Raw genomic sequence first — 23200 nt, forward strand, 5'->3', positions numbered from 1 at the left:
CTTCTTAATACATTTATAGATGCCTCTTCTCCATGTAGTTGGCAATGTAAGGAATATGCCATTAAATTCCACCATAAGGAACTCATTGATTGCCTAGTAGCCACATCACATAAATTCAACAATTCTACAAAAAAAAAAATATGTAGAGACAAATGAAACATTGCTTCAAAAATGTATAAGGGCAAAAGAAAGCAACGATTTTATCTTTTACGATTATTCATATCACTCAATTGGTGTTTTCCCTTTAAAATATCGAATCTATATATGAAATTATTAAAACATGTAATTCCACTACATTCCAACAATTTCCACATCTCCTTTATAGACGTTGAATACTCAAATTCCTCACTTTGAATAAGAATGCTAAGCAATCTGGCGGCCATGTTTTGCTAACAATAAAAAGGAAAACCAAAGAACAATATAAGGGAATTAAAGTAGTTGAAACCTAGAGAACTGAACTACACTAGGAACACAAATGAGAAAGGAATTGTAGAAACCCAAAAACTTAGAAAACAAACGGTAATAAGGCTAAAAAGCTTATCCCTATTTATAACTAGGACGAAACACTTCGATTATCACAAGACTTCCTAGGTAAGTTATCGTGCACGCACTATTACCCATACGCAAAAAAATCCATCCAACCAATGCACAAAACATGTATCTAAATATTAAAGACAAAGATGGTTTTATTAGAAATCCAACCAACGAAGCACATTGCAAGTTTTGCAAACTTCATGATTAAACTCAAATTAACATGTATTTAAAACCTCCCCATAAATTTAATATGCTTAAAAGTTTTAATTATTCAAAATTCAAATTATAGTTTCAAAATTCCATATATTAAGGCTTAAAATGAGAATACTTATACAATGTATAACACTTCATCATAAACTTCAAGACACTTCCATCACAGACATCCGTGTTGCGAATTCTTCACCAGGTTCACGAAGGTCACTTTATTATACACTTCATCATAACCTTCACTCAACTAAGGAGGCAATTATTATACCCCATATGGTAGACCTCGTATAGCGGACCTTGTAACTTACCAATGGTTAGTTCATGAACCTCAACATGGCGAACTATGCATCTGTGCTAATGCCAAGGGTTTATGAGAACAACGTGAAAACCCAGAGTAATTAATTGTTAGCCACCCTAACATGCCCCATTCTAAGATATCACATCACTGTCATTGCCCAGGGTATCAAATTAGATTTCCACGTAAAAAATCTTAAGATATGTAGCCAAATTTGTCCTCCACTATAAAAGAGCAATGCAAATAGCTCATAGACTTGCGTACACAACCCACTTGATCTTCCATCTCTCCAGGGAGAATTGAGACTTCCTTCCAATCTCTGTTCCTTCCTTCTCCATCGAACCCTTATCTTTTCCCCTTGTTCACCTCACTGGTTAACATAAACTAAAATAATGCTTTAATAATTGTCAAATTGTACTTATTTATCCCATTGTCGAAAGTTCTAATTTTTTTTTTCAATATTGAAATTTTAAATTTCAAAACATCAAAATCAATAAAATAAGTTATTGAAAAAACTTTATCCCTTGATAGTGTCAACCGATTTGTTACTATAATATTGTAATTAATTAAATTAATTGAATTAGCCTCCTTTTAAAATTTAAAATTTTACTTTATGTCAAATCAAAATCAACTCAAATAAATAATCTTTAATAATTGCATATGAAACCCAAATTTCTTTTAATTATATGATCTTGAATCCTTCATACTAAGCTAAAAGCAAAAAAAAAAATCTTTACAATTAATTAAATGAATTAATTTTATCTTCCATGCCAAACAAAACTCAGAATTTTTTTTTATCATTTTTTTACCCAAACGAAGAACAAATAATTAATTTATTAATCGCAATAATTTTTCTTTGCTTTTAGCTAAGTATGGAAGATTTGAGATTATATAATCAAAAGAAATTTAAGTTTCACAAAAAAATATTAATTATGAGTTATCGATTTGATTTAATTAAAAATAATATGGATACATAAAATAAAATTTTAAAATTTAGAAGGAGATTAATTTGATTAACAATATTAAAATACTAAATCGATTAATATTATTAAGGGATAAATTTTTTTAACAAGCTATTTAATTGATTTTTATGTTTTGAAATTTAAAAATTCAATATTGAAATTTTTTTTTAAACAATTACAATTTGACAATTTCTTAATGCATTATTTTAGTTTTTACCTTTTTTCACTTTAATTCTTAATTTTTTTACTCCAACCAATACTTTAAAAATGATATTTTTTTGGGTGACCAAAATGAAAACGACCTAAAAGTTAGGTGATCAAAATAAAAGCGTAAACATAATGTGACGTGTATAATTAACCGTCGTTAGAGACTTAACGATTGGGTAACTAAAATGAAAATACCCTAAAAGTTGAGTGATCAACTAGATAATTTACTCTAAATTTAAACCTGAAATTAAAAAAATGTAATGAATCTTGTAAAAAAAGATATATTCAAAATAAGCAAAAAAAAATTCTCTCTCTTTGTTAAAAATAAGTCACATGAATAATTAAATATTACCAATTGAATTAATTTATTACTAATCTATATACTAAAATAAATGTAAAAAATAACACTCCTCTAAAATATAAATGAAATTTTCAACCAACAATTTCAGCAGGTCGACATTTTAGCCATCAATTTGCACTCCCATTTGTTTATTTTTTCCTTTAAAAAAAAATACATGCCACCAAAATTTAGTTGAAGAAAAAGGAGGGTGTTTGTGAGCTGATTGAGTGAGACATGAAAACATGGGCAAAAGGCAAGTTATAGATTAGTCAAAAGAAGAGATGGCAACAAAACAACGTGCTTATTTCACGGCTTCGTTTGTGAAAACTTTGACATTGCAAAAGGAGTGTCCACCTTATTTCCAAACAGTGCTGCTTTGGAATTAATGTTTATAAGAAGGATGAGTGAGAATGGTTAAAGTCCTGCTTGAAAAAGGTGCAATGCCGCCATCGAAACACCAAATATTTTCACTTGCCAGCCTGGTGCTAAGGACTTTAAATCAGATAATTCAAAGTTAAAAACAGACATAGTTAACGTTGATTAAGACCATCCTTAAATTACACCGAATATCACTAAATTATTAGTAAGTAAATATTTTGATCACTCAATTTCAAAATGTTATAAAGTAATTGTTGAACTATTCAAAAATTTTATTTAAGTCGTTGAGCTATTCAAAAGATTTTATTTAAGTTCTTAGGTTGTTAATTTCTTTTCTAAAATTCGGTTAGTAAACTTCAAGCGACGATTAGTACAGTGGATAAGTACCCGTTGACGAGTAGAAGAACATACCTTAGATCTAAGTTTATTTAATGGTCAGTGTCAGAGATCGAAGAATAAAGTTATTTCAATTTTAGTTCGCAGATTGGTGACGTCCAAAACTGTTTCATGAAAAACAAACAAATTATAGAAGAGAAGGGGAATGTGAACTTTCTAATGGTGCAGGCAATGCGAACATATAGAGTCTTATAATAGCGATCTTAACAGCCTAGTGGCTTAAATACGAGCGATCTTTTCTAAAATATATACGCTATAATTATTTTAGAGAAAAATGAAGAAGTGTGGGCATAAATGTCCAAGGGGGTCGTCAGTTCATTCACTGAAACTTCCAGCTCCACCCAACTTTTGGTGCATCACTGAGTCAATCTCACCATAATGGTGTTATCCAATTTCAAACACCAACAAAATCACGATTGAAAGAGAAAAAGCCTCCAGTTCTGTGAAATCCAAAGGAACCCTTAGGCCTATTGTGAAGAATAGAGCCTTTCTCAGTCAATATGTCTGTAGGTAGCAATGGGAATTTAGTGTCTAATAACAAACATTAAAATATGCATGGGCCACAATAACACATTAATTTCTAGGTCAACAAATGAGCTGATGATCTCTCTCACAAACAGCTATTTCCTCAAATTTATGTTTTGGAAGTTAAAGGTATCATGAAATTGATTGGAGTTTGAATTTGGTAAGTTTGAGCTAGATTTAAAATTTGGAGATTCATATTTAGTTTGAGCTCAATTAAGTTTGAATTGAACTCGAAATATAATTGAGTTATTTAAACTAGAACTTGATTAAATTTGCTTCTTCAATTTATATATTTAAGCTTAATTGAGTATGAGCTTATTTCATGTACATATTTTTTATTTAAATAATGAACATATTTTAAAGATAGTATAATAAAAAAAGGGCAAATTACATATAAAAGCCCTTTTTTAAAAAAAATTACCGAAATGGGCCCGGTAAATAATTATTTACTGGAATGGCCCTATTTCACCGAAAGCGCGTCCACGTTAGCGCGATGTTAGGGGACGTGGCAGGAAAACGCGTCCCTAAGGAAGCGTTTTGCCTACGTGGGCAGAAATCGCTCCCTTAAGGGCGCGCTTTATGTCCGAGTAGGCAAAACGCTTCCTCAAGGACGCGTTTTGCCCGCGTCTCCTGCGTAGTGAGTTTTTGGTTTAAGGTTAGGGTTAGGGTTTTGGTGTTTTAAAGTTTAGGGTTTTAGAGAAAAAATTAAATAAATAAGGGATTAGGGTTTAGGGCTTGTCAATTAAATTAATTATAAAATTTTCAGAATTGGATTAGTTTTCGTGTTTATTATTTTTTAAGAAAAAATCAATTAAATTAGGGTTTAAGGTTACTAATTTAATTAAAAAAAATTTAAAAATTAGATTAGGGCTACAGTGGCTCCTGATAAAATAATTTCGAGTAGACGTTTCTGAGTAAACAGTGTCAAAAACGCTTTAAGCAGGATGCTTTGTCAGTAGAAGTACTGAAAAAAGCTCCCATGTGAACGCGCTTTTGCTATAGTGGCTCCTGATAAAAGCTCCCACGTGGACGCATGGATTCACTATTCATTGATATTTTCCCTAATTTTTAGCAATTTAAAACTAGTATTGATTAGCGTACCCCAAGAAATAGTTATAAATAAGAAAAAAAATTGAAATAAAAGAATGGATTTAAACAAATCCAAACAAACCATCAAATCCAAATCAAAATTATGGGTTTCTTTTTTGAGAGCAAAAAGAAATGAAGAAAACAAAGAAGAAATGAAAGAGTGAAAAACACTAAAGAAAGAAAAGATTAATGGTTAAGAATGTTTCAAACATAGAAAGAAGATTAAAATGAAATTGAGTTGGTAATAAAAAAGATGCCAACTATCTTCTCTTTCATATCAATCATTTTTTAATATTTAAACAAAGTATTTTACTTTTGCTAACTAAGAAATAGTTACCACTCATGATTTCTTCTTCTTTTTCAAATTTCAATTTTGTTTATTATATCTAAATAATCCAAATTAAATAATTATCCACATTGTAAGTTAAATGTAAATTCAATCATTCTATAGAATTACAATTAGTAGTCTAAGTATATCATAACAATAAATTGATTTTTTTTTGGAAAAACTTAAGGGACTTTAAAGACCCTTTAGCCTTAATTTTTACATCATAGTTAAAAAATTTCAATGCATATGTTATACTCAAAGAATTTGATCCGAAAACCAATTTTTTTTTAAAACAAAAGGCAAATTAAATTAAAACTAAAGTTTATATGTCATAAAAAATTCTGAACAAAGTAAAGCATTTCTACAAGAATAATTCTTTGCTTTCAAAGTAAATTTTGTTCATTTCTTGGAAATTAGGCAATTACTTTGGATGGGTCTTAATCATGCCATGAATACATGGACAACACAGTCCACAATCATACGAAATTGTTATCTATATATTCTTATATATCTAATTGGTCCATCAATTGAGTTTAACGATTGACTATAAATAAGGAAAAATTTTCCCTCAGATTGTATAAGTTAAAGCAAAAAAACTTAGAGAGGCTAAAAAGGATAGAAATTGAAGATGAGTGAACGTATTAGTGCTGTTATTTACTATGATGGTGAGGTTTGCCACACCGAGAACGGTGTTATTTTTTTATCGGAGAATACAGTGCAACTGATTTTTATTCAAAACAACGTATTCAAAACAAATATTCAACATATTGCCTTACTTAAAAGAATTTATATTATATTAAAAATGTAAAAGTAAATTTCTATTTTAGTACATGAAATAATATAGAAGAATTTCTATTTTATTACATCAAATAATATCAAAATATTCAAAATGTTGGTACAAATATATTAAAATAAAAATCAATCTCCGTGCCCGCCGGATTCAGTGCCACATGGCGACTATCGACGGTTACGCGCTGGATTCCTCATTTGTCCAGCTTTCGACAAGGGTTGTGGTTGCTCCGGCGGGGATTCTGGTTCCTCCGGTAGGGTATCTAGTTGTCGGTGTTGGGACGATGAGCCACATTGATAGAATAGTGACTGTGGAGGTGTTTGTATCACCAACGGTGAAGCTGTTTCAAACCCATACGGTGACGGGGATTGGTAAAAAGAAGAGCTCCCCGACGGCCCCTCTTGTGATCCCTTGTACGACGCTGGCCTATACATCGACGGTCCACTCGGCGTAACGAAAAATAGAGATGATCCGGACCATGAACTCCAACCTGCCATAGGACTCGAAAAAGGAAACATATAAGGGTTAGGATACATAAAAGAGTTAGGATACGCACCTGACATCATCTGAAAAGGCTATGCAGTGGGTATTGTCGGTTGAACTGCTGGGTCGGGTGACTGTGTTGGTGCTCTTGCTGGGTCTGGTGATTGAATGGCTGCTGATGATGAGCCGGGTGAATGTCTAGGCCTCGTTGATGGGCCTGCGTCGTCGTCCCTTCATCTTGGATTTAAAGGGCCACGTCGTTCCCTTTGGACACGTAATTGTCGCTGCCTCTCCTCTGCTGACAGTAAATACGGGTTGCCATGGATCCTAAACCATGACATGTATTCCAACACGCACGCTAACTCTAGAACGATGATCGGTTCCAGAGTAGGTATATAATCATACTGATCTTCCCACATTTAGATGTAGTATGACCAGAGTCTCGGTCAATCCATATGCAATTACCGTAGGTCAATTTTGTGATGATCATCAAACACCTCAGGTGCCACGGGAATCGTTTGTCGGAATCTAAATTGCCGTAATACTCGGTCTGACTGGTGCATCTCCACGGTCGCATAGTTGACCAACGCGACTTTTACGTGCCAAGTGTTTGGATTTTGGAAGATTCATCTGGAATTACTGCCCGAATTGCCGGATCCTCGTATGGTGTCCATTCAAACTATATGAACATGATGGAAATATTAGTTATATACATAATACATAATACTAAATACTAAATACCAATTGACTAACTCATGATGGAAATTTCAATTTTATTTAATACTTACTTGTGCTTCCGACTTTTGGTCTAATAGAAGCCGTATATCTTCAAGACAGCTAGGTAATCTAGCATAACTTGCCGAATGGTTCCACCTAATTAAATAAATTTTTAGCATACTATTATATTTTAAATCTACGTAATAATTGTAAAATCTAATATAAAATTTACTGCGTTATGAGTGGGAATGTCTATGGGTGGTCTATTCGAGGATGTAAAAATGGAAAACGAAACCGTACCCATGACTGCAGTAGTGACAGACAACCTCCGATTTTCACTTTATTCGGTTGCGTTGCCCCGCACATCTCCCGGTATAGTGTTGCCAACACGGCCGACCCCCAACTCAATTCACCGACTACTCTAAAATCAATGAGTTTCGGCAACCATCTTAGATGTACGAGGTTCTATGACAAGTCTGGCATCAGATAACCTCCAATTATCTGAAGAATATATGCCCGAGCATATCAGATTCTTTCTAGTTCAGTTGAATCATCATCTGGATCCGGGAATGTGTCTCGTAACCAGCCTATCTCGATCCGACCTCCGTTAATATTCTCCGGAATAGCGCCCAAAAGCTCGTAGCATACGCTCCCCAATCACCAGATTGAACAGACCTGGTGACTGCGTACCCATCCACCGGTAATCCCAATTGCAGATTCACATTTTTCAAAGTGATAGTGCACTCTCCACATGGAAGATGGAATGTGTGCGTCTCGGGTCTCCACCTCTCAATCAACGCACTGATAAGTTTCGGGTCCAAGTTGCATCCTCGGCCTACCGTCGTCACGTGCCAAAAACCCGCTTCCCGCAGGTAATTCTCTACCAACGGTGATAGAGGACCATGCATATTACGGATATAGCATTGCAATATCCGATCTACAGACTTTTATAACAAATAATAAATTAATAATTATTTAAAATTTCATAAATAAAAAAAATCTTAAATAATATTTAAAAATTAATTTTAACACTTACCATTTTCATTTGTTCGACGGATATGTGCTTGTCATCAAGACGAATCAATTCTCCGGCCATTGCTAAATTCGTATAAATTTTTACGATTTAAACAAAAATTTTAAAAAATAAAATTTAAATTTTTTAAAAATAATTTAAAAATTAAAGCTCTTTTAAATAGGGATTTGAGAGAAATTTGAGAGGAAATTGAGAGCAAATTGAGAGGAAATTAGAGAAAGGATTTATTTGTGAAAAAAATGAAAAGGTGGGGGGTTTTATAGTTTTTTTACTGTTGTGGGGGCCACCAACGGTAAAAAAAGTAGCCGTTGCTACTGTTCACGCGCGGCCAAAACGTGTCCCCAGGGGAGCGCTTATGTGGTAGGAAAATGCGTCCTTGAGGGCGCGCTTTGTTGCCACGTAGGCAAAGTGCTTTCTTAAGGAAGCGTTTTCCTGCCACGTCCCCTGACATCGCGCTGACGTGGATGCGCTTTTGAGGAATTGGGCCAATCTAGTAATTAATTTATTATCGGGCCATTTCGATAAATTTTTTAAAAATTGGGATTTTTTTAGTGTTTTGCCCCCAAAAAATTATAAACAAAAAATTCGTGTTTGAAAGTATAAAAAAATATTTAAAATGAAATAGAGGTTTACAAGCAAAAAAAGGAAAAAGGAAATGGAGTTGATGATGAAATTTCAAGAAAAAAAAACTTTTTAACCAAAAAAGAAAGAAAGAAAGAAAGAAAGAAAGAAAGAAAGAAAGAAAGAAAGAAATGCATTTACCTGCCAATGGAAAAGAGAAAGTGAGATGGGAAAGAAAAGTAAACAACAAAAGTGGGAAGGAAAAGAGGAAGATGAAAATAAATTAGGTTAAACAAGTTGGATTAGGCTCGCTCAAGTTGCTCGAATAAAATATTAAAATATTTAAATTTAGCTAGTTTGATAGTTTGAGTACGAGTTAAATAAAAAAATTATCAAACCAAAAATTTGAGTTTTTTCAAGTTGAATTCAAAATTTACCAAATTCGAATATTTTTAGGACTACAATTGAAAATGAAGGTAGGAATGTAATTGAGCTAAACCAAGCTTGACTAGTGGTAAGCTCGAGCTTGAGCTCAATTCAGAACTTGAGGCTTGATATTCAGCTTGAGCTAGATAAAGTATAATTTTCTAAGCTCGAGATACAATCAAGCTACTCGAGTTTGACCTTGATTATGCTCGTTTATTCAAATTGTATATTCAAACTAGATTTTAGTAGTATCAGGGACCCTTTCCCCTTCAAAGTATTGCTCCATCTTGGCCCACCAACCTTGAAAATTAGATCTATCGAACTTGGGACAATCCAGCTTAAAAACATAAGGGCTGCCAACTACTATGCCCCCTTGAATCGAACTAGATCCCATCTCATCTAAAGGAATGAAAGAAACATGAGCAATAGTACTAATAGGAGAAAACCCTAGTAAAGCATACTAAGAATACATTTTCCCTTATTTAAAGGACCCGGTTTCCCAAATATTGCTCAAAAAGAGCTTTCATCTTAGTCTTAAGTTTTACTTAAAAGTCTTCCTAGAAACTTGCCAAATGTGTTTCCAACTTTCTATCCAAGTCAGTTTGCAATTTAGAAAGTTCTTGTTGCAATTGACTCACCTATTTCTGAGAACAAGTGGTAACACCATCACCCACCATGGAGAACTGAGAGGCTCTAATACCCTGGTTACAATAGAAAGAATTAACAACAAAAGAAGGGGAAAATGAGAGAGAAAAAAGAGAAGAAAGACCTGAGAATTTTCTGAATATTTCCTTAATTCCTATAGCCTTTTTTCATGTTGGTCTAATAACTCAATGAAACACTTCATTTCATTTAATCCACTTCATAACCAAAACTCACTATTTCATTATCTCTTATTAACAAATTTTAACTAACTTTTGATTCTACAACATCAGTCACCAACCCCTTCCTCCCCCCTTTCTCTCTTTCTTTATTCTCCCTTCTTCCTTTTCAATCTCTCTTTCACTTTCGCCCATCCTCTCTCCCTTTCTTTTTTCATTATTGTTTGTTCCATCTCCCCCCACCATTTCCCTTTCTTGGCTTTTACTAGAGCTTGCTCCCTCATTTGCTAGCCTTCCATCATTCTTTAGCATGATGAGGTCCTTTTTTTTGGAAAAATAAATCTTTCTTGAGTCAATATTGATTTGGTTGCCTCGATTAGCGGAGACCCCTTTTTTAGAGTTTGTGGTAGCTCACTTTTGCCTACATCTAGTTTCATGATTTTTATCAATCTATGAAGCCTTGTTGGAGTCACGAATGGGAAGAACAATGCATTATTATTGGATACAACGCATCAATTTGGGGAGTTTTGATTTGGTGGCTGAAGCCCGCTAAAGAGGCTTGTGTTTGTGATGTTCATGTTTTGGTTGCATTTCTTTTGTTCCAATGGATTCTTGTCAAGTGATTTTTCCTCGGTATGGCTTGAGTTTTAGTCAAGTTATCATATTGTTTTTTTATATGTATTGCTAAAGGGTTTTCCCATTGTACAGTACAAGAACTTTATGGTTCTCTATCTTTGATTGTAAGATCGTATAAATAAAAAAATCCTTTTGAACTAAAAAAAAGTTATATATAGTGCTGCTATTTTCTTGGCTTCTTCAAAAAGAAATAGAGTCCATATTTTTCCTAAATTGGTACACTTACTTACTAGTAAAGGTGTTCCATATCTTTATAAGAGTTTATCATTTAATTAGTGGTCCAAATTAACCATTTTGAAAAGTAAAAGAGACACATAGATATCTATAATTTTGTAAAAATTTCATGAGTGAATAACCAACCTCAGAATTTTAATAAGAATAGTTTTCACAAAGAGAGAAAGTTAGAGAACATGTTTAGTTTACACTATAATCACCTAAATTGTCAAATCTTTGGCATTGTTGGTGTTGGATCACTCAATCCCAATCATGGATTGCCGATAATCCAAATTGATTGGCTGAGCGTTTTAATGAAGATTGAAGAAATCTAAAAATTTTGCAAATCAGAACACTAAAAAGACGAGGATGATGAAAAAAGAGCGTTTTTTTTTTACATTCCTCCACTTTTCATGTAACTTCAATTTTTTTAGTTATATATTTTAACTTTGTTTAAATAAGGTATATTACTTTTTATTACTTTACATTTTTAATAAAATGCGGGAAATAAAAATAGGTATTTAAAAAAACATTTAATCAATTAGATTTTATATTTAAAATTTAAAAAGCATACCATATTTTATCAATAAAAAGTAAAATAAAATAAAATAAATTGTACAAAAAAAATTTAATTGTTGATCCATGAATTTGTAGCATCATTAAAATATTATAATTTTAAATAATTGTTTTATCATTTCAATTTTAAAAAAGTAATTATTTCATTTAAAAGTTTATTTAATTTATGTATAATAAAATTATCTTTAAATTTTTAAAGCAAAATTATTTTATTTCTATTTTTGACTATTTTATTTAAAATATTATAATTTTTATAATTACATTCATAAAAATTAATCCTTTTATCAATACATTTATATTACTAATTAAATGTAAATATATATTATAAATTATAAAAAAATATATAAATCGTATTTAGTCCCATTAAATAAACCAAAAAATCATATTCGTTGTTATAAAATGATACAAATAAAATTACTTAGGTTAGAAACAATTAATAATTTGTGTTCCCATATTCGTTCCTTGTACTTGTACTGAATGGAGCCGCATTTTAGGTAATTTGGGTTTGAAGGACCGAGTTGCAGGCATCGGCTTCTGCTGTGTTTGGTTTTGGTCCACCAATAAATATGGGTGATGGGTGATTATTTAATGCAAAAGGGCTATCAAACAGAAAACAATGGCAATGACAATGTGGCATGTTTCCCCAACACCATCTCTGATCTTCCACATGGAAGTTTCGTAGATCAGCGGTTCCAGTTTTCAACTAATTCTGCAGACAAACCACTTGAAATTAGAACGTCCACAAGTGTCTTTTTCTTCCTTTTTGAAAAATAAAGCATCAATCTTTGAATCTTTTTCTAATGAAGACAAAGATGGTGCTAAGAACCAATAACTTGAAGTAAGCTAGTTAGCTGATATCATCAAATCCCATAAAGAAACAAATCTTAAAAATCCCATTTCTCTCTCCTTTCTTGAGGCTCATCAGTCCAATATGGAAAAGTTGCTCCTTTGCATATAATCTGCAATCCCACAAGCAAAAATCCACGACGAAAATGTTAAAAATCAAAGATATATATGCAAACTATAAGAATGGATCTAATTTGTTTAAATAACAGCAAGCAAAGATAAACACAATAAGAAGGTGAATAGTTTCTTTGTTACATCGAGGCAAAGTCTCTTCTCCATGAAAAAGTACCCATTTCCACTACAGAAGGATATTTGGTTCATAAGAATAACCATTGATCTGCAAGCCAAAGTCTTTGGCGTGTACCTTATGGTTACCTTACCACTGCAAAGTGCTAAACAGAAAAAAATACCCTTTATAGAAGAATACCCCATGAAGTTAAGATAGATGTAAGAGTACATGTACATCATACTATACGCACCCGATAACAATAGAAAAACAAGCAGACATAGTAAGAATCATCTTGTTTTTGTTGATTTTATGATATGGTAGAAACTTTAGATGGCAAACTACTTTGAAACCGAGAGAGAATCCATTTGTTTTCCGTTTCTTTTGTATAGTCGTTAATTTATTGCCGATGCATCATCATCAAGATTCTCACTTTCAAGGAACTTTGGGAATGAAATTAGGAAGAGAAGAAAGGGGAGCGGGGGGTTGAAGAGAGTACGTTACTATAATTACCATTCACCACCGTGCATTTGCATGTGAATCTTGAAGATGCTACACCTGCAAACAACGACTGTCCATCTATCCTAATATCCACGAAATAGAAGAGAATAGTATAGGGTTTATATCAAAGGAGACTATATATAGACAGGAAAGGGAGAAATGAAACATTGGAGTTTGGCCAAGTCATGAGAAACGTTCGGCAGAAAAAATGGAAAATGAATAGGTTTATTCTTTTATTTCAGGGTTAATATACTTTTCCACTTGTGCTTAGTTAGCACTAAACATTTTTTTCTTTTTCTTTTCTTCTTTTTACTTCAGTTACTTGAATTTGGATTATGTCACGTATCTCTACAACTCTATAGTAATGCCTTTAAAAACTCTTAACGTGACACTAGCAATCAATAAAAAGACGATACGTGTTATGATATGATGTCGTCATAGGTATTTTTATATTAGTTGTCAGTGCTATGTCAACAAACTTTAATGGCATTACTATGGAGGTACTGAAGTGTATAACGAAATTTAAGTTAATGTATTAGTTAGGTAGAAAAAAATTTAGGTACCAAGTAGGTACAAGTGGACAAGTTAGAGGGCAAAATGTATATTATTCCTTTATTTTAACATGAGAGGAGCAATAGGACGAGCATGTGTCACTAAAAAGATTTGTCTTATTTCAATCATTCTAAGAAAGATAGAGTTTTGAGATGGACTCCCGTGTTCCTGAATTCCTACAAGACGAAAGTAAATTATAGGATCACTGAACCTTTTGCTCTGTGACACTTTCTAATGCTTTAATCAATGTTTGATTTAAAGGCCCTTTTCTAAGTCTTTTGTTAAAGGTATTTTGATTGAGCACATGGTTCTTACCTTAGCCTCGGGCTTCTTTCTTACCTTATACATAGGGATGTGATCTAGGGCTTAGAGGGGACCAGTGGTTGTGCTTGTGCCTGTTCCAATCCTTTGCTAGTATCTTTCTTCTAAGCTTGCTACTTGCCTTTTGTCAAAGTTGCATTGCCCTACTTATTTTGTATTATGTGTGTTTGCTAAGGTTTTGGTCGTGTGACTCATTGATTACTTCAGGCCCTTATTTTCTTTGTTGGTCGATATAACAATATACATCTCTTGAAGGTGAGGAATTTCAAGTAAGTGTAAGGGCATGACTTGTTTTTGAAAAGAGTTGATTAAGTTGGCTGGGTGATTAAATTGTATTCTTGAGGGGTTTTGTGAACTATCCCTTGAGGGGTTTTAATGTATTATTTCCTTAGGCATGTTTATGAATTGTACCCTTAAAGATTTTCATGGGCTATCTATTGGGAGATTTTCATGTATCATCCCTCGGCAAGTTGTAATGATTATCCAATGAGATTTTTGTGAACTATTCTCTAAGGCTTTGCTTGGTAGAGCAAAAATAAAATTGGAAGGATGAAAAATTGAAGGGATAAAATCTAGAAGGATGGAAATCATAATTTTTCTTTCCATAGGTGTGCTTAGTAGGAAAGATAGAAAAATGGGAAGAAAAAGTAATTTTCTTTCCATACATTGCTTGGTAGAGTTGAAAAAGGAAAGGAAAGAAAATAAAACATTTGAAAAATACATAATTTTGAACTAACAAATCTCTCTCATTTTCTCTCTTCTCATCTTTCCAATTTGGAAGAATTAGTTTTTATGTATTAGGATGAAAAATCATCATCTCTCCTATTTTTTCTCTCTCGCTTTTCTTCCTAACCAAGCACACTCAAAATTTATTTTCTTTCCACTTTTCCTCTCCCTTCTTCCATCCCTCCACTTTTTCACTCAACCAAACACACCCTAAGAAATTAAATTTGAAATGAATATGGCAAATTTGAGCATCTTATCATGCAGTCTTCTAACATCGTATGGCTTTAAGTGTCTTCACTATACAAGTAATTTTCTTTTCAGAATTTTGATTAAGCATTTGTACCTTTTGTCTTCCCCTATTTTTAAGATTTCTCATCTTCCTTCGACTTTTTGTTAACTTGATTGTAATGGCTAGTGAATGGTTCATAGATATTAAAAATGAGGATGGCTAATTGATTCACTCAATTAGGATCTCGTTTCTTTCCTAATTAATATGAACTAATGGTAGCCAAACATTAATCTAAATACTTATTAATTAACTAAATCAAATACATTTTGTCACACCCCAACATTGGTGGATTCGAGAAAAAAAGCAAGTAGGCATGCATGTTACCTGTATTGGCGCACTATGGTAGCATAGTCTACCATTTTACAGACTTTTGGCAAACTAAAGTTTGGTGCATAAAGTATCCGCTTGTGGAAGTATCTAAGGATTTCATCTCGAGGTATTCTTCATTTAAAGAAAGAGTACGACAAATGAATAGTACACCTCAGAGTTTTGGCTAAGCATGAAGTGCCTACTAAGTATATAAGAGAAAGTTGTAGGAGAATAAAGTGTCTTTAAGACCACGCCACATACGAATTACTGCCAGGGGTATGATACGCTTGATTTGCTCAAACATTGTGCAAGCGGGTCTTGTAATGAGATTGGTTAAGAGTCAACTGAATGGACTTTACTAGTCAAACAATATCTGTATTCAGATTTCCTTTTTGTATTTTTCTTGATTTTGGTAGGGAACATTTCAGATAATCTTTCTTTCCTTCTATTCTATGTTTTGGTTCTTCTTCCTAAACATAAACAATCTATTCTTCTTCATTAAGACCAAAAACTAAGATTTTTGGTTTAATCAATGAATGTTTCAATCTCCTGTAAGTTCTATAACTCTAGATGTTGAAAATTTTAAAGAATAAGGATATTATAAGGCATAAGAAAAATAGAGTGTGAGTGGAAGGCCTTGTATGGGGTCGCATGAAATTGATATGCTGGTAAACTGTCTGTAAATGGGGTTTTAATGGAAGTTCTATGATCTTTTAAGTAGTTGTTGTTGCTGGTTTGGGTAGGACTATCAGAATAAGAAAATAGAAAGTAAAAAAAAAAAGAATGTTAAAAGAACATAAAAGAAAAAAAATTAAATTACATAAAATGAAAAAAATATGGGGATCGATTTGTATAAATTAATCTAAAATTTTGTTTGAAATGATGATTTAACATGCCACATCAGTTCACTGTTACACCGTTAACCGCGATTAACGGCTCAGTGACTAAAATGTTACAATTTGATAATATAAGTGACTAAAATGTAACATTTCAAACATAAATAACTAAAATACAAGTTGAGGTAAACAAAAATAACTATTTTAATTGTTTACCCAAAAAAAATCCATGAATGAATTTTTTTTCGAAAGATGTAGTTTATCCTTTATAAATTTTTATTAAAAGAAATTTGGTTATTTTTTTAAAAATTTAAAATTGGATTCATACGAGTCATGCTACAAAATGATAAAAACGTCAAATTGTGAGAAGAGAGGGGCAATTAGGAAGCAAAAATTTATGAAAGTAAAACAAAGTAATAGTAATGGTGCATGGTCGTGTCTCGTCAGGCAAAAGCTCGGCCCTGAATTTTGTTTCTGCCTCAAAAAAATTTCTCCTTTTTAACTTCTTATATTTTGTTGAGATGGCATATCCTCTAAATTAAAAAGGTTAATTAATTCTTCTTTTCATTTATTTAGTATATTATCGTTGATGTTTTTAATCAAACATATTTTTCATAGCAGATTCTTGTGGCGGATTCCCCTACCACTCTTATTTTGGCTTCTTCTCCAACTGTTGCCTATTTTTACCCCCTTTACTTTATTCTGGAAATTTTTCTTCTTCATAGGGTAAGCCACAAATCCTTCTTTGTATTAAATTTCTTTTTGTCTCTTAATTTTCAAACGTCGGTTGCTTTCTATTTCTCTTTCTTCAAGTTTTTAGCTCAGGTTTCCAGTGAATCCTTGGGGTTTGAAATGTTTTTATTTGAGGGCTAAGATTTTAACCTGCTGCATTTAATTTGATCTGGGTTTGCTTTTATTTTTGCAGCTAAGCTGGATGACAGTGGAAAAATATTCAATTATTTTGGGTTAAAGTTTGGTTTTTTTTAAGGAAAAACTTGGGTGTTGAAAGCTGGAGTTCTGGTGATTGAAGGCGATTGGGCCGCTATCAAATCGGATCAGTGTTAGTTAACAAATAATTCCCCTGGCTTTTATATTGCTCTTAGAGTTGGTCTGTAATTTCTGCAAGGATTTTGTTTATTCTTTTTAGCTTTGCATTGTGTGCTTTGAAGATATTTTATATGCTCTATGTTATGGTCACTCTTGTTATAAAGATTGGATATTGTAATGAATTCTAGCGTAGTTAGGGGCATTTGGCTAGAGAATCCCTAAAAGAGTGAGTAAGACCACGTTTAGAAATGAATTTCAGCAGAATTCTGGGGGTTTTATTGCCCATTATGTTATGGAATTGAATAGGACTGAGGGTTTTTGGCTGTTTGACACAATAGCCTCACCTGACCTTTGTGATAAATTAAATCTTCAATATAAAATTGCACGATCCTTCGGTTTATCACAGAGTTCTTCCCTCACAAACAACAATTTTTTCTAATGTTTTTACGTGAGACGATTTTATTTATTGGTAAAAGAAAGATCTTTGAAATGTACGTAGAGTTATTTGTGCCATTTTGTGGATCATTTCCACTTTAGAAGGCCTTATAGGCACATCTTTTCTGCATAAAGACAAGGCATCGATTGATAGACAGGGATCTACCTGTAGGAATTGAGGTATTAGTTTGCTGGTGAGTGTTAACTTGGCCCTGTAAAAAACATCTGAATGTCAGTTATACGAACATTTTACTGAAAAACAAGATTCTTCTGTGCGAGTGTTACCCTTGTTATTGACCTGTGGGCAAGCAAAAGATGCTTTACTCATACTTTCTAAACGTTTTTTTCTTTGAATTTATCAGAAAATTTAAGATACTTGATTTTTATATCTACCTGCCAGATACGATTCATCCTCCTCCCTCCTTCCCCCATGTTGTTACAAAGTTGGATCTAGTGTGCTTATCTCATTTCTGCTAGTCTTAATGAACTATGCCTTGTTTTTGTTTTCCATTTTCTCAGCAATATGTTTTGCAGCTGTCATCTGAGTTCACCTGCTCCATTCTTTTACAAGGTTGTCCAGCTTAGTTTGCTGTCTTCTGCACTTGTTATTCATAGTAGGTCATTTGTTGAGTGTTCTATTGATGTGTGGTTCGACTCATGTCTTCATTTATGGCCTGGCTTAACTACTAGTAATCTTTCTTCTTCATGAAGAAGGAAACCTAGGCTGATTGGTGCTCGTAGAATACTGGATTCTCAAATTTAGATGTTATGGCACTTGTTTAAGAATCCATCAATGCTAATTGTGGTTATCAGATCATGCACTATCTGTGTCCTGTACTTGGACTAGATGAAATTAAGGCAGAAGAGCTGCCTCATCTTTTATATATTATTGTCTGCAAAGCGATGGGGCTTAATTGGCCTGTGGCAAAGTTTCGTCTAGACAGTAATGTTCTAGTATGGCTTGTTCTAGTTTTGAATGGGGCTTTGTTGAATTATGGTTTAATGATTGTTTTTTCTTTGTCAAATCCCAAGTGTGTGTATATTTCTTCAGTTGTTAATTTTACCTGTTGCTTTGTTAGACTTTGAAATACTTACAGTAGGAACATTGGCTTTGTTTCAGGGTTACTTGTGTTATGATTTAGGCGAGTTACCCTCTCGTGTCATCTCTCAGTATGAGCAACCAATACGGTGAAGATAAAGTAAGTCATTGAGTCTTGGTGATTCTCTAGACCATTAAAAAAATTGCATAGTTTTGAACATGCAGTGTTTTGTACAGGATGAAGCAACTGTCATGGGGTTTGAAGTGCCAAGATCACCAGATTCAAGTTATAATAATGTATACCCTGGGAACGAAGATGAAGCACGTGACCCACCAGTTGTCCCTCCTCACCTGCATCATACCTTGCTTAGGTACCCTGCTAGCATGAACACATCCGGGAATCTTCCCTTGCCTGAAAACGTGATTCTAAATCATCTTTACATTGAAAACCGAGAACCACCGAGATCTGTGGTGGCACTTGGGTTCACTCAACGCTTTCGTGCAAAATATGTTACTGTTGTGCTATACAAACCAGTTCCAAGAAGGGGAAGTAGCAATACTTAATGCATGAATCAAGAGTAGACCTTGATTGGGTTGGTTGTTTGCCTTTGTGATGCTATTAGTTGCAATAGATTCGAATACAGAAATAGCAGAAAGAAGTATTTATTGGTTTCGCAGCAGTTGATGGCTTGGAGGTTTTCCATTGAACCCTAAGTCAACACTTATCGATTACATTTAGAGTTGTTCTACATATATATATATATATATATATATAAAGCTCTCTTTATTCTTTTAGACTGGTACGTGTGGTGTTGTGAGCTTGTTTGCTGCCTAAGTAAGGTACTAAACTTAAAGCTCTTGTATTTGTGGGGCATTTAATCAAAGGAATCATTCATTTTGATGGGCATGCCTGCCATAGTTGTCGAATTCACCAATTTAAATGTACTGAGACCGGATCTTATGGAGATTGAATAAAAGAAAAGTAAAATACTTGATGACTAGAGCTGTCGTGGGTGAAGTCTTGCCCAAGATTTTTCAGTCCTACGTAAAAAATAAAAAGGAATTAAGTTATTACAAAAATAATAAATAGAAAGAGTAATAATTCGAAATAATTTAGAATAAACTCAAGATGAGATTTTCAGTATTTTCAGCTTTAGATGTCGAAATTCATCACAGATTGTACATTCTTTTTACTTAAAATGACGGAATAACAATTTCAAACCACCAGTAAATTAATTGTAAAAATAATGTGATAATTAATCCTGACCAATTCAACAACTTCGCATTGTTGTAATTATTAGAAAGCAATTACAAATCAATTTGCTATACTATTCTAAATACCCAACACTTTCCTTACAAATATTACTTTTTACACATGTTTTGGTGTATGAGTTAGCAATAAACTAATTTGATTAGTAATATTTAGCCACTCTCATGACTTATTTTGAAAAAGGTATTATTTTTTACAAGACTCGTTGCTCATCTTTCTAATTTCAACTTTATATTTGTACTAACTATCTTTTATTTTCTCTAACTATTATAATAGATATGTAATAAATAATTTTTTTCATCATATTATTAAAATAGTAATCAAATGAAGTATTTTGAAATCTCATAGTTGTAGAAACCAAACTTTATCTACGCTTGACTAAAAAATTAAAATTAGCTAAAAAAATAATGCCAAAATTTTATTGAAAGTCTACATAAACTCTCGTAAAAGAAGAGTTGTATTCCAACTTACCTCTATAGAAATAATATAAAATATTAAATATAATAAAAATCCTAAAAGGACAAATAAAAGATAGAGAAAGGATGATATGAAACTGTGATTTCATGTCATTCCTATCCTTTCCCAATAGTTAGATTTGAATTTTGTCAGGAAAAATAATCTGATTTGTCATTCCCCTATTGGGAATGGATGAGAATCACAGTTTTATACAATCTCTTCTCAGAAAAGATAACATTGATTTTAAATTTATTAAATATACTTACAAGTCCAAATACAAACTAGCTTTTAAATTAGAAATAGTATTGATCCAAAATTGCTCTTCTTGGCTTGTATTCTAAACACAAATTGTACTCGTCAAAAATAGATAAAAATCACCGAAGTTAATGGTGGCCCCAAATTGTGATAAGCTCAATTATGTCATTACTAATACCACAATCAAGTGATAACCGGCAATCGTTTGGTCAAAATATATTTATTTGTTAGTTGACGATATGCATTTGAGATGTACTTGGTGTACTAAAACCAAACAATGTTCCCACATGTATATTATTTGGGAAATGCATAAGTCAAATGACATCTCTGCGTGATGTTATTATATGAATCATATACCTCATACTTTGTGGCTCCTCGACATAAACTTGAGCTGGATTCTCATCATCAACACCTTACTTGCAATGCCTAGCTAATTGATGAAATTACATCATTAAACCCGGATTCTTTTGTTTTCCTTTAATGCGGCTATAATCCATGGTCTTGGTTTAAAGAGGATGTTCCAATCATCCTTGTGGATACCAATACCGAATTCCACATAAAATTTTAGCCCATAAAACCTTCATTTATCTAAAAACTTGTAGGAAAATTTCGGATTTATTAAATCTTTTCCAATAATGTGTATTAATATATGGATAGACATGAAATCTAGCAACCTTTATCCATTTCCTACAAAGCAATCTCACACTCTTCAATTAAACATCATATAATGGAGCTTTTATTAATATAAACGCCACATTAATATCTTCCATCTTATCCTATTAAGCCATGATCAGCACAGAGTCTCAAATGTGTGTGTGTGTGTGTGTTTTTTATATATTAAATTTATACCCTCTAATTTCAACTGCTAGAAGCCCTATTGTAGAATATTATTAAACACTAGTTCTTAAAGAAAGATGCAAACAAAAACTAAGTCATAAAATAATACTCCCCAAACAAACTCTCAGAGCCTGTGAAAGGGTAAACAATGAGCTATATCATAGACTTTCGGTCTGCATCGATAAACCATGAGGAGAAAAGAAAACTCCAGTTTATGCAAGAACAGCAAAAGAAATTACAAAAACCAGTTGACCTAAGCACAAGTATGAGATTGTGGGCTTTTTTTAAAACGAAGAAACATTTTTCAACTTCCTTTTTGTCATAATATTTCCCTTAATAGCAAATGATTTGACTTCGGAGATTGAAATAAAAATTTTGTTAAAATGATTTGATATGCAAATGGCAAGGCGTTGAATTTTGCAGAAGCTTGACAGGGTTACATAAAGCTACTTCATTGGGAAGCTAGGTCAAGTAGTGTTGGACATGTATCCTTTCGCATTTGGATTAAAGCATTATTGTTCCTGTTTTGAGAATTTATTTACCTAATTATAACTTGTCAAACATATTTATGTAGGATCTGCCGGGCTTCTCTCCCTTTGGTCAAATAATCATAAACAAATATGTTCCCTCGGGAGACTATGAGGTAAGCCTCTACTTCCACTTGTTCTGGGAAACAGCTTGGTTTGCTTAGCGTCATCCCTTAAATTTGATCTCTAATTGTATGATTGTATTAATACCTTAATAGAATATAAAATTATTTAGAAATATATTTTATTAAATTATTCTTATAGAATTTTTTAATATACATACAAATAATTTCATTTTCTAGCAAATTAATTTCATGTATCTTCTCTCAAATAAATAAATTGGAATTGAGGAGTACTTTTTTATCCCTAAAACATGTTATTTATTATGGTTTAAGGGTAAATTTGATCAAAATAATTAAAAAAAGTAGATTATTATAAAAGTAATAGAATAAATTAAATATTATTTTTCTTAATTTATAATAATAAATAAATATAGTTGAAATATTATTTGAAGAAATATCAAAGAATTAGAGAATTTGATTTAGGTAAAATGAATCAAAGTCATTAAAAATAAGGACGAAGTCATCTGAAGTGTTGCATTATCAATGGAATATTTGATATCCAAATGGGGGAATCTTATGTTGAGACCTCAAATTACCGTGTAAAAGGTTACAATTTTTAAAATTAAATACACTTAAAATGTTATCTCTTAAAAATTATTATATAACAGCCGATTGAGTCTTAGCTCGATTGGCATGGGCATTGTTGCCAATGCAGGAGGACGTGGGTTTGAATGCGCTGAGATGTATTATCTTCCTATTTATGAGTTGGGTAGTTCGAAGTATTGTATCAAAAAGAACAGATATGATCAGAACCTATAATGAGATTATTAAATAAAAAATTATTATATAACAAAACAAAGATAAAACCGGTTAATCTTGAGTAATATATATATATATATATATATAATTAATCTCAACGAGAAAAAAGAAAAGAAAAAGAAAAAGTAGAAGTCAAAGACTAGAATTATTAGCAATAACAAATTTAATGTAAAGTTGTAGATTGATATTTTGAATGGAGTTGTTATTAGAGGTAGGTAACAGGTGGGATAAAAAGCAAATAAGAAATCAATGAAACGTTTACATAGTCGGTTATCTTAAGTAACAATTATGAAACCCTAAATTTCTTTAATTTCAAATCTTTACCTAGTT

At 32.4% G+C, this 23200-nt stretch overlaps 1 protein-coding gene and 2 long non-coding RNA genes across 8 annotated transcripts; 1 reads left to right on the forward strand and 2 right to left on the reverse strand.

The window, feature by feature from the left end:
- Positions 1–11885: 11885 nt before the first annotated feature.
- On the reverse strand, positions 11886–13230 carry LOC107963557 (uncharacterized). The gene is made up of 2 exons (XR_001701971.2): positions 13103–13230; positions 11886–12476 (listed from the first exon to the last, which is right to left on the reverse strand). It is a non-coding gene; the product is annotated as an uncharacterized lncRNA (long non-coding RNA).
- LOC121219948 (uncharacterized) lies at positions 12595–13093 on the reverse strand. Its single transcript, XR_005916999.1, has 2 exons — positions 12843–13093; positions 12595–12755 (listed from the first exon to the last, which is right to left on the reverse strand). It is a non-coding gene; the product is annotated as an uncharacterized lncRNA (long non-coding RNA).
- A 3267-nt stretch (positions 13231–16497) lies between the features above and the next one.
- Positions 16498–19621, forward strand: LOC107962767 (SNF1-related protein kinase regulatory subunit beta-3). 6 transcript variants are annotated; one of them, XM_041098797.1, is made up of 6 exons: positions 16498–16669; positions 16745–16849; positions 17049–17183; positions 18125–18219; positions 18726–18804; positions 18882–19621. In XM_041098797.1, the coding sequence occupies exons 5-6, from the start codon at positions 18778–18780 to the stop codon at positions 19206–19208; spliced, it is 354 nt and encodes a 117-aa protein (XP_040954731.1). In that variant the 5' UTR covers positions 16498–16669; positions 16745–16849; positions 17049–17183; positions 18125–18219; positions 18726–18777; the 3' UTR covers positions 19209–19621. The 6 variants fall into 6 exon arrangements, with proteins under 6 accessions (XP_040954731.1, XP_016754757.1, XP_016754754.1 ...); XM_016899268.2 differs by having other exon boundaries at positions 18125–18176; XM_016899265.2 differs by lacking the exon at positions 18125–18219.
- Positions 19622–23200: the final 3579 nt, after the last annotated feature.

The sequence above is a fragment of the Gossypium hirsutum genome, chromosome D08 (genome assembly GCF_007990345.1).
Source record: "Gossypium hirsutum isolate 1008001.06 chromosome D08, Gossypium_hirsutum_v2.1, whole genome shotgun sequence".
Taxonomy (NCBI): Eukaryota; Viridiplantae; Streptophyta; class Magnoliopsida; order Malvales; family Malvaceae; genus Gossypium; species Gossypium hirsutum.

Coding starts and splice junctions, on each gene's coding strand:
- LOC107962767 (XM_041098797.1), top strand. CDS start 18,778: ATGAGCAACCAATACGGTGAAGATAAA. Junction 18,805..18,881: donor ACCAATACGGTGAAGATAAA/GTAAGTCATTGA, acceptor TGTTTTGTACAG/GATGAAGCAACTGTCATGGG.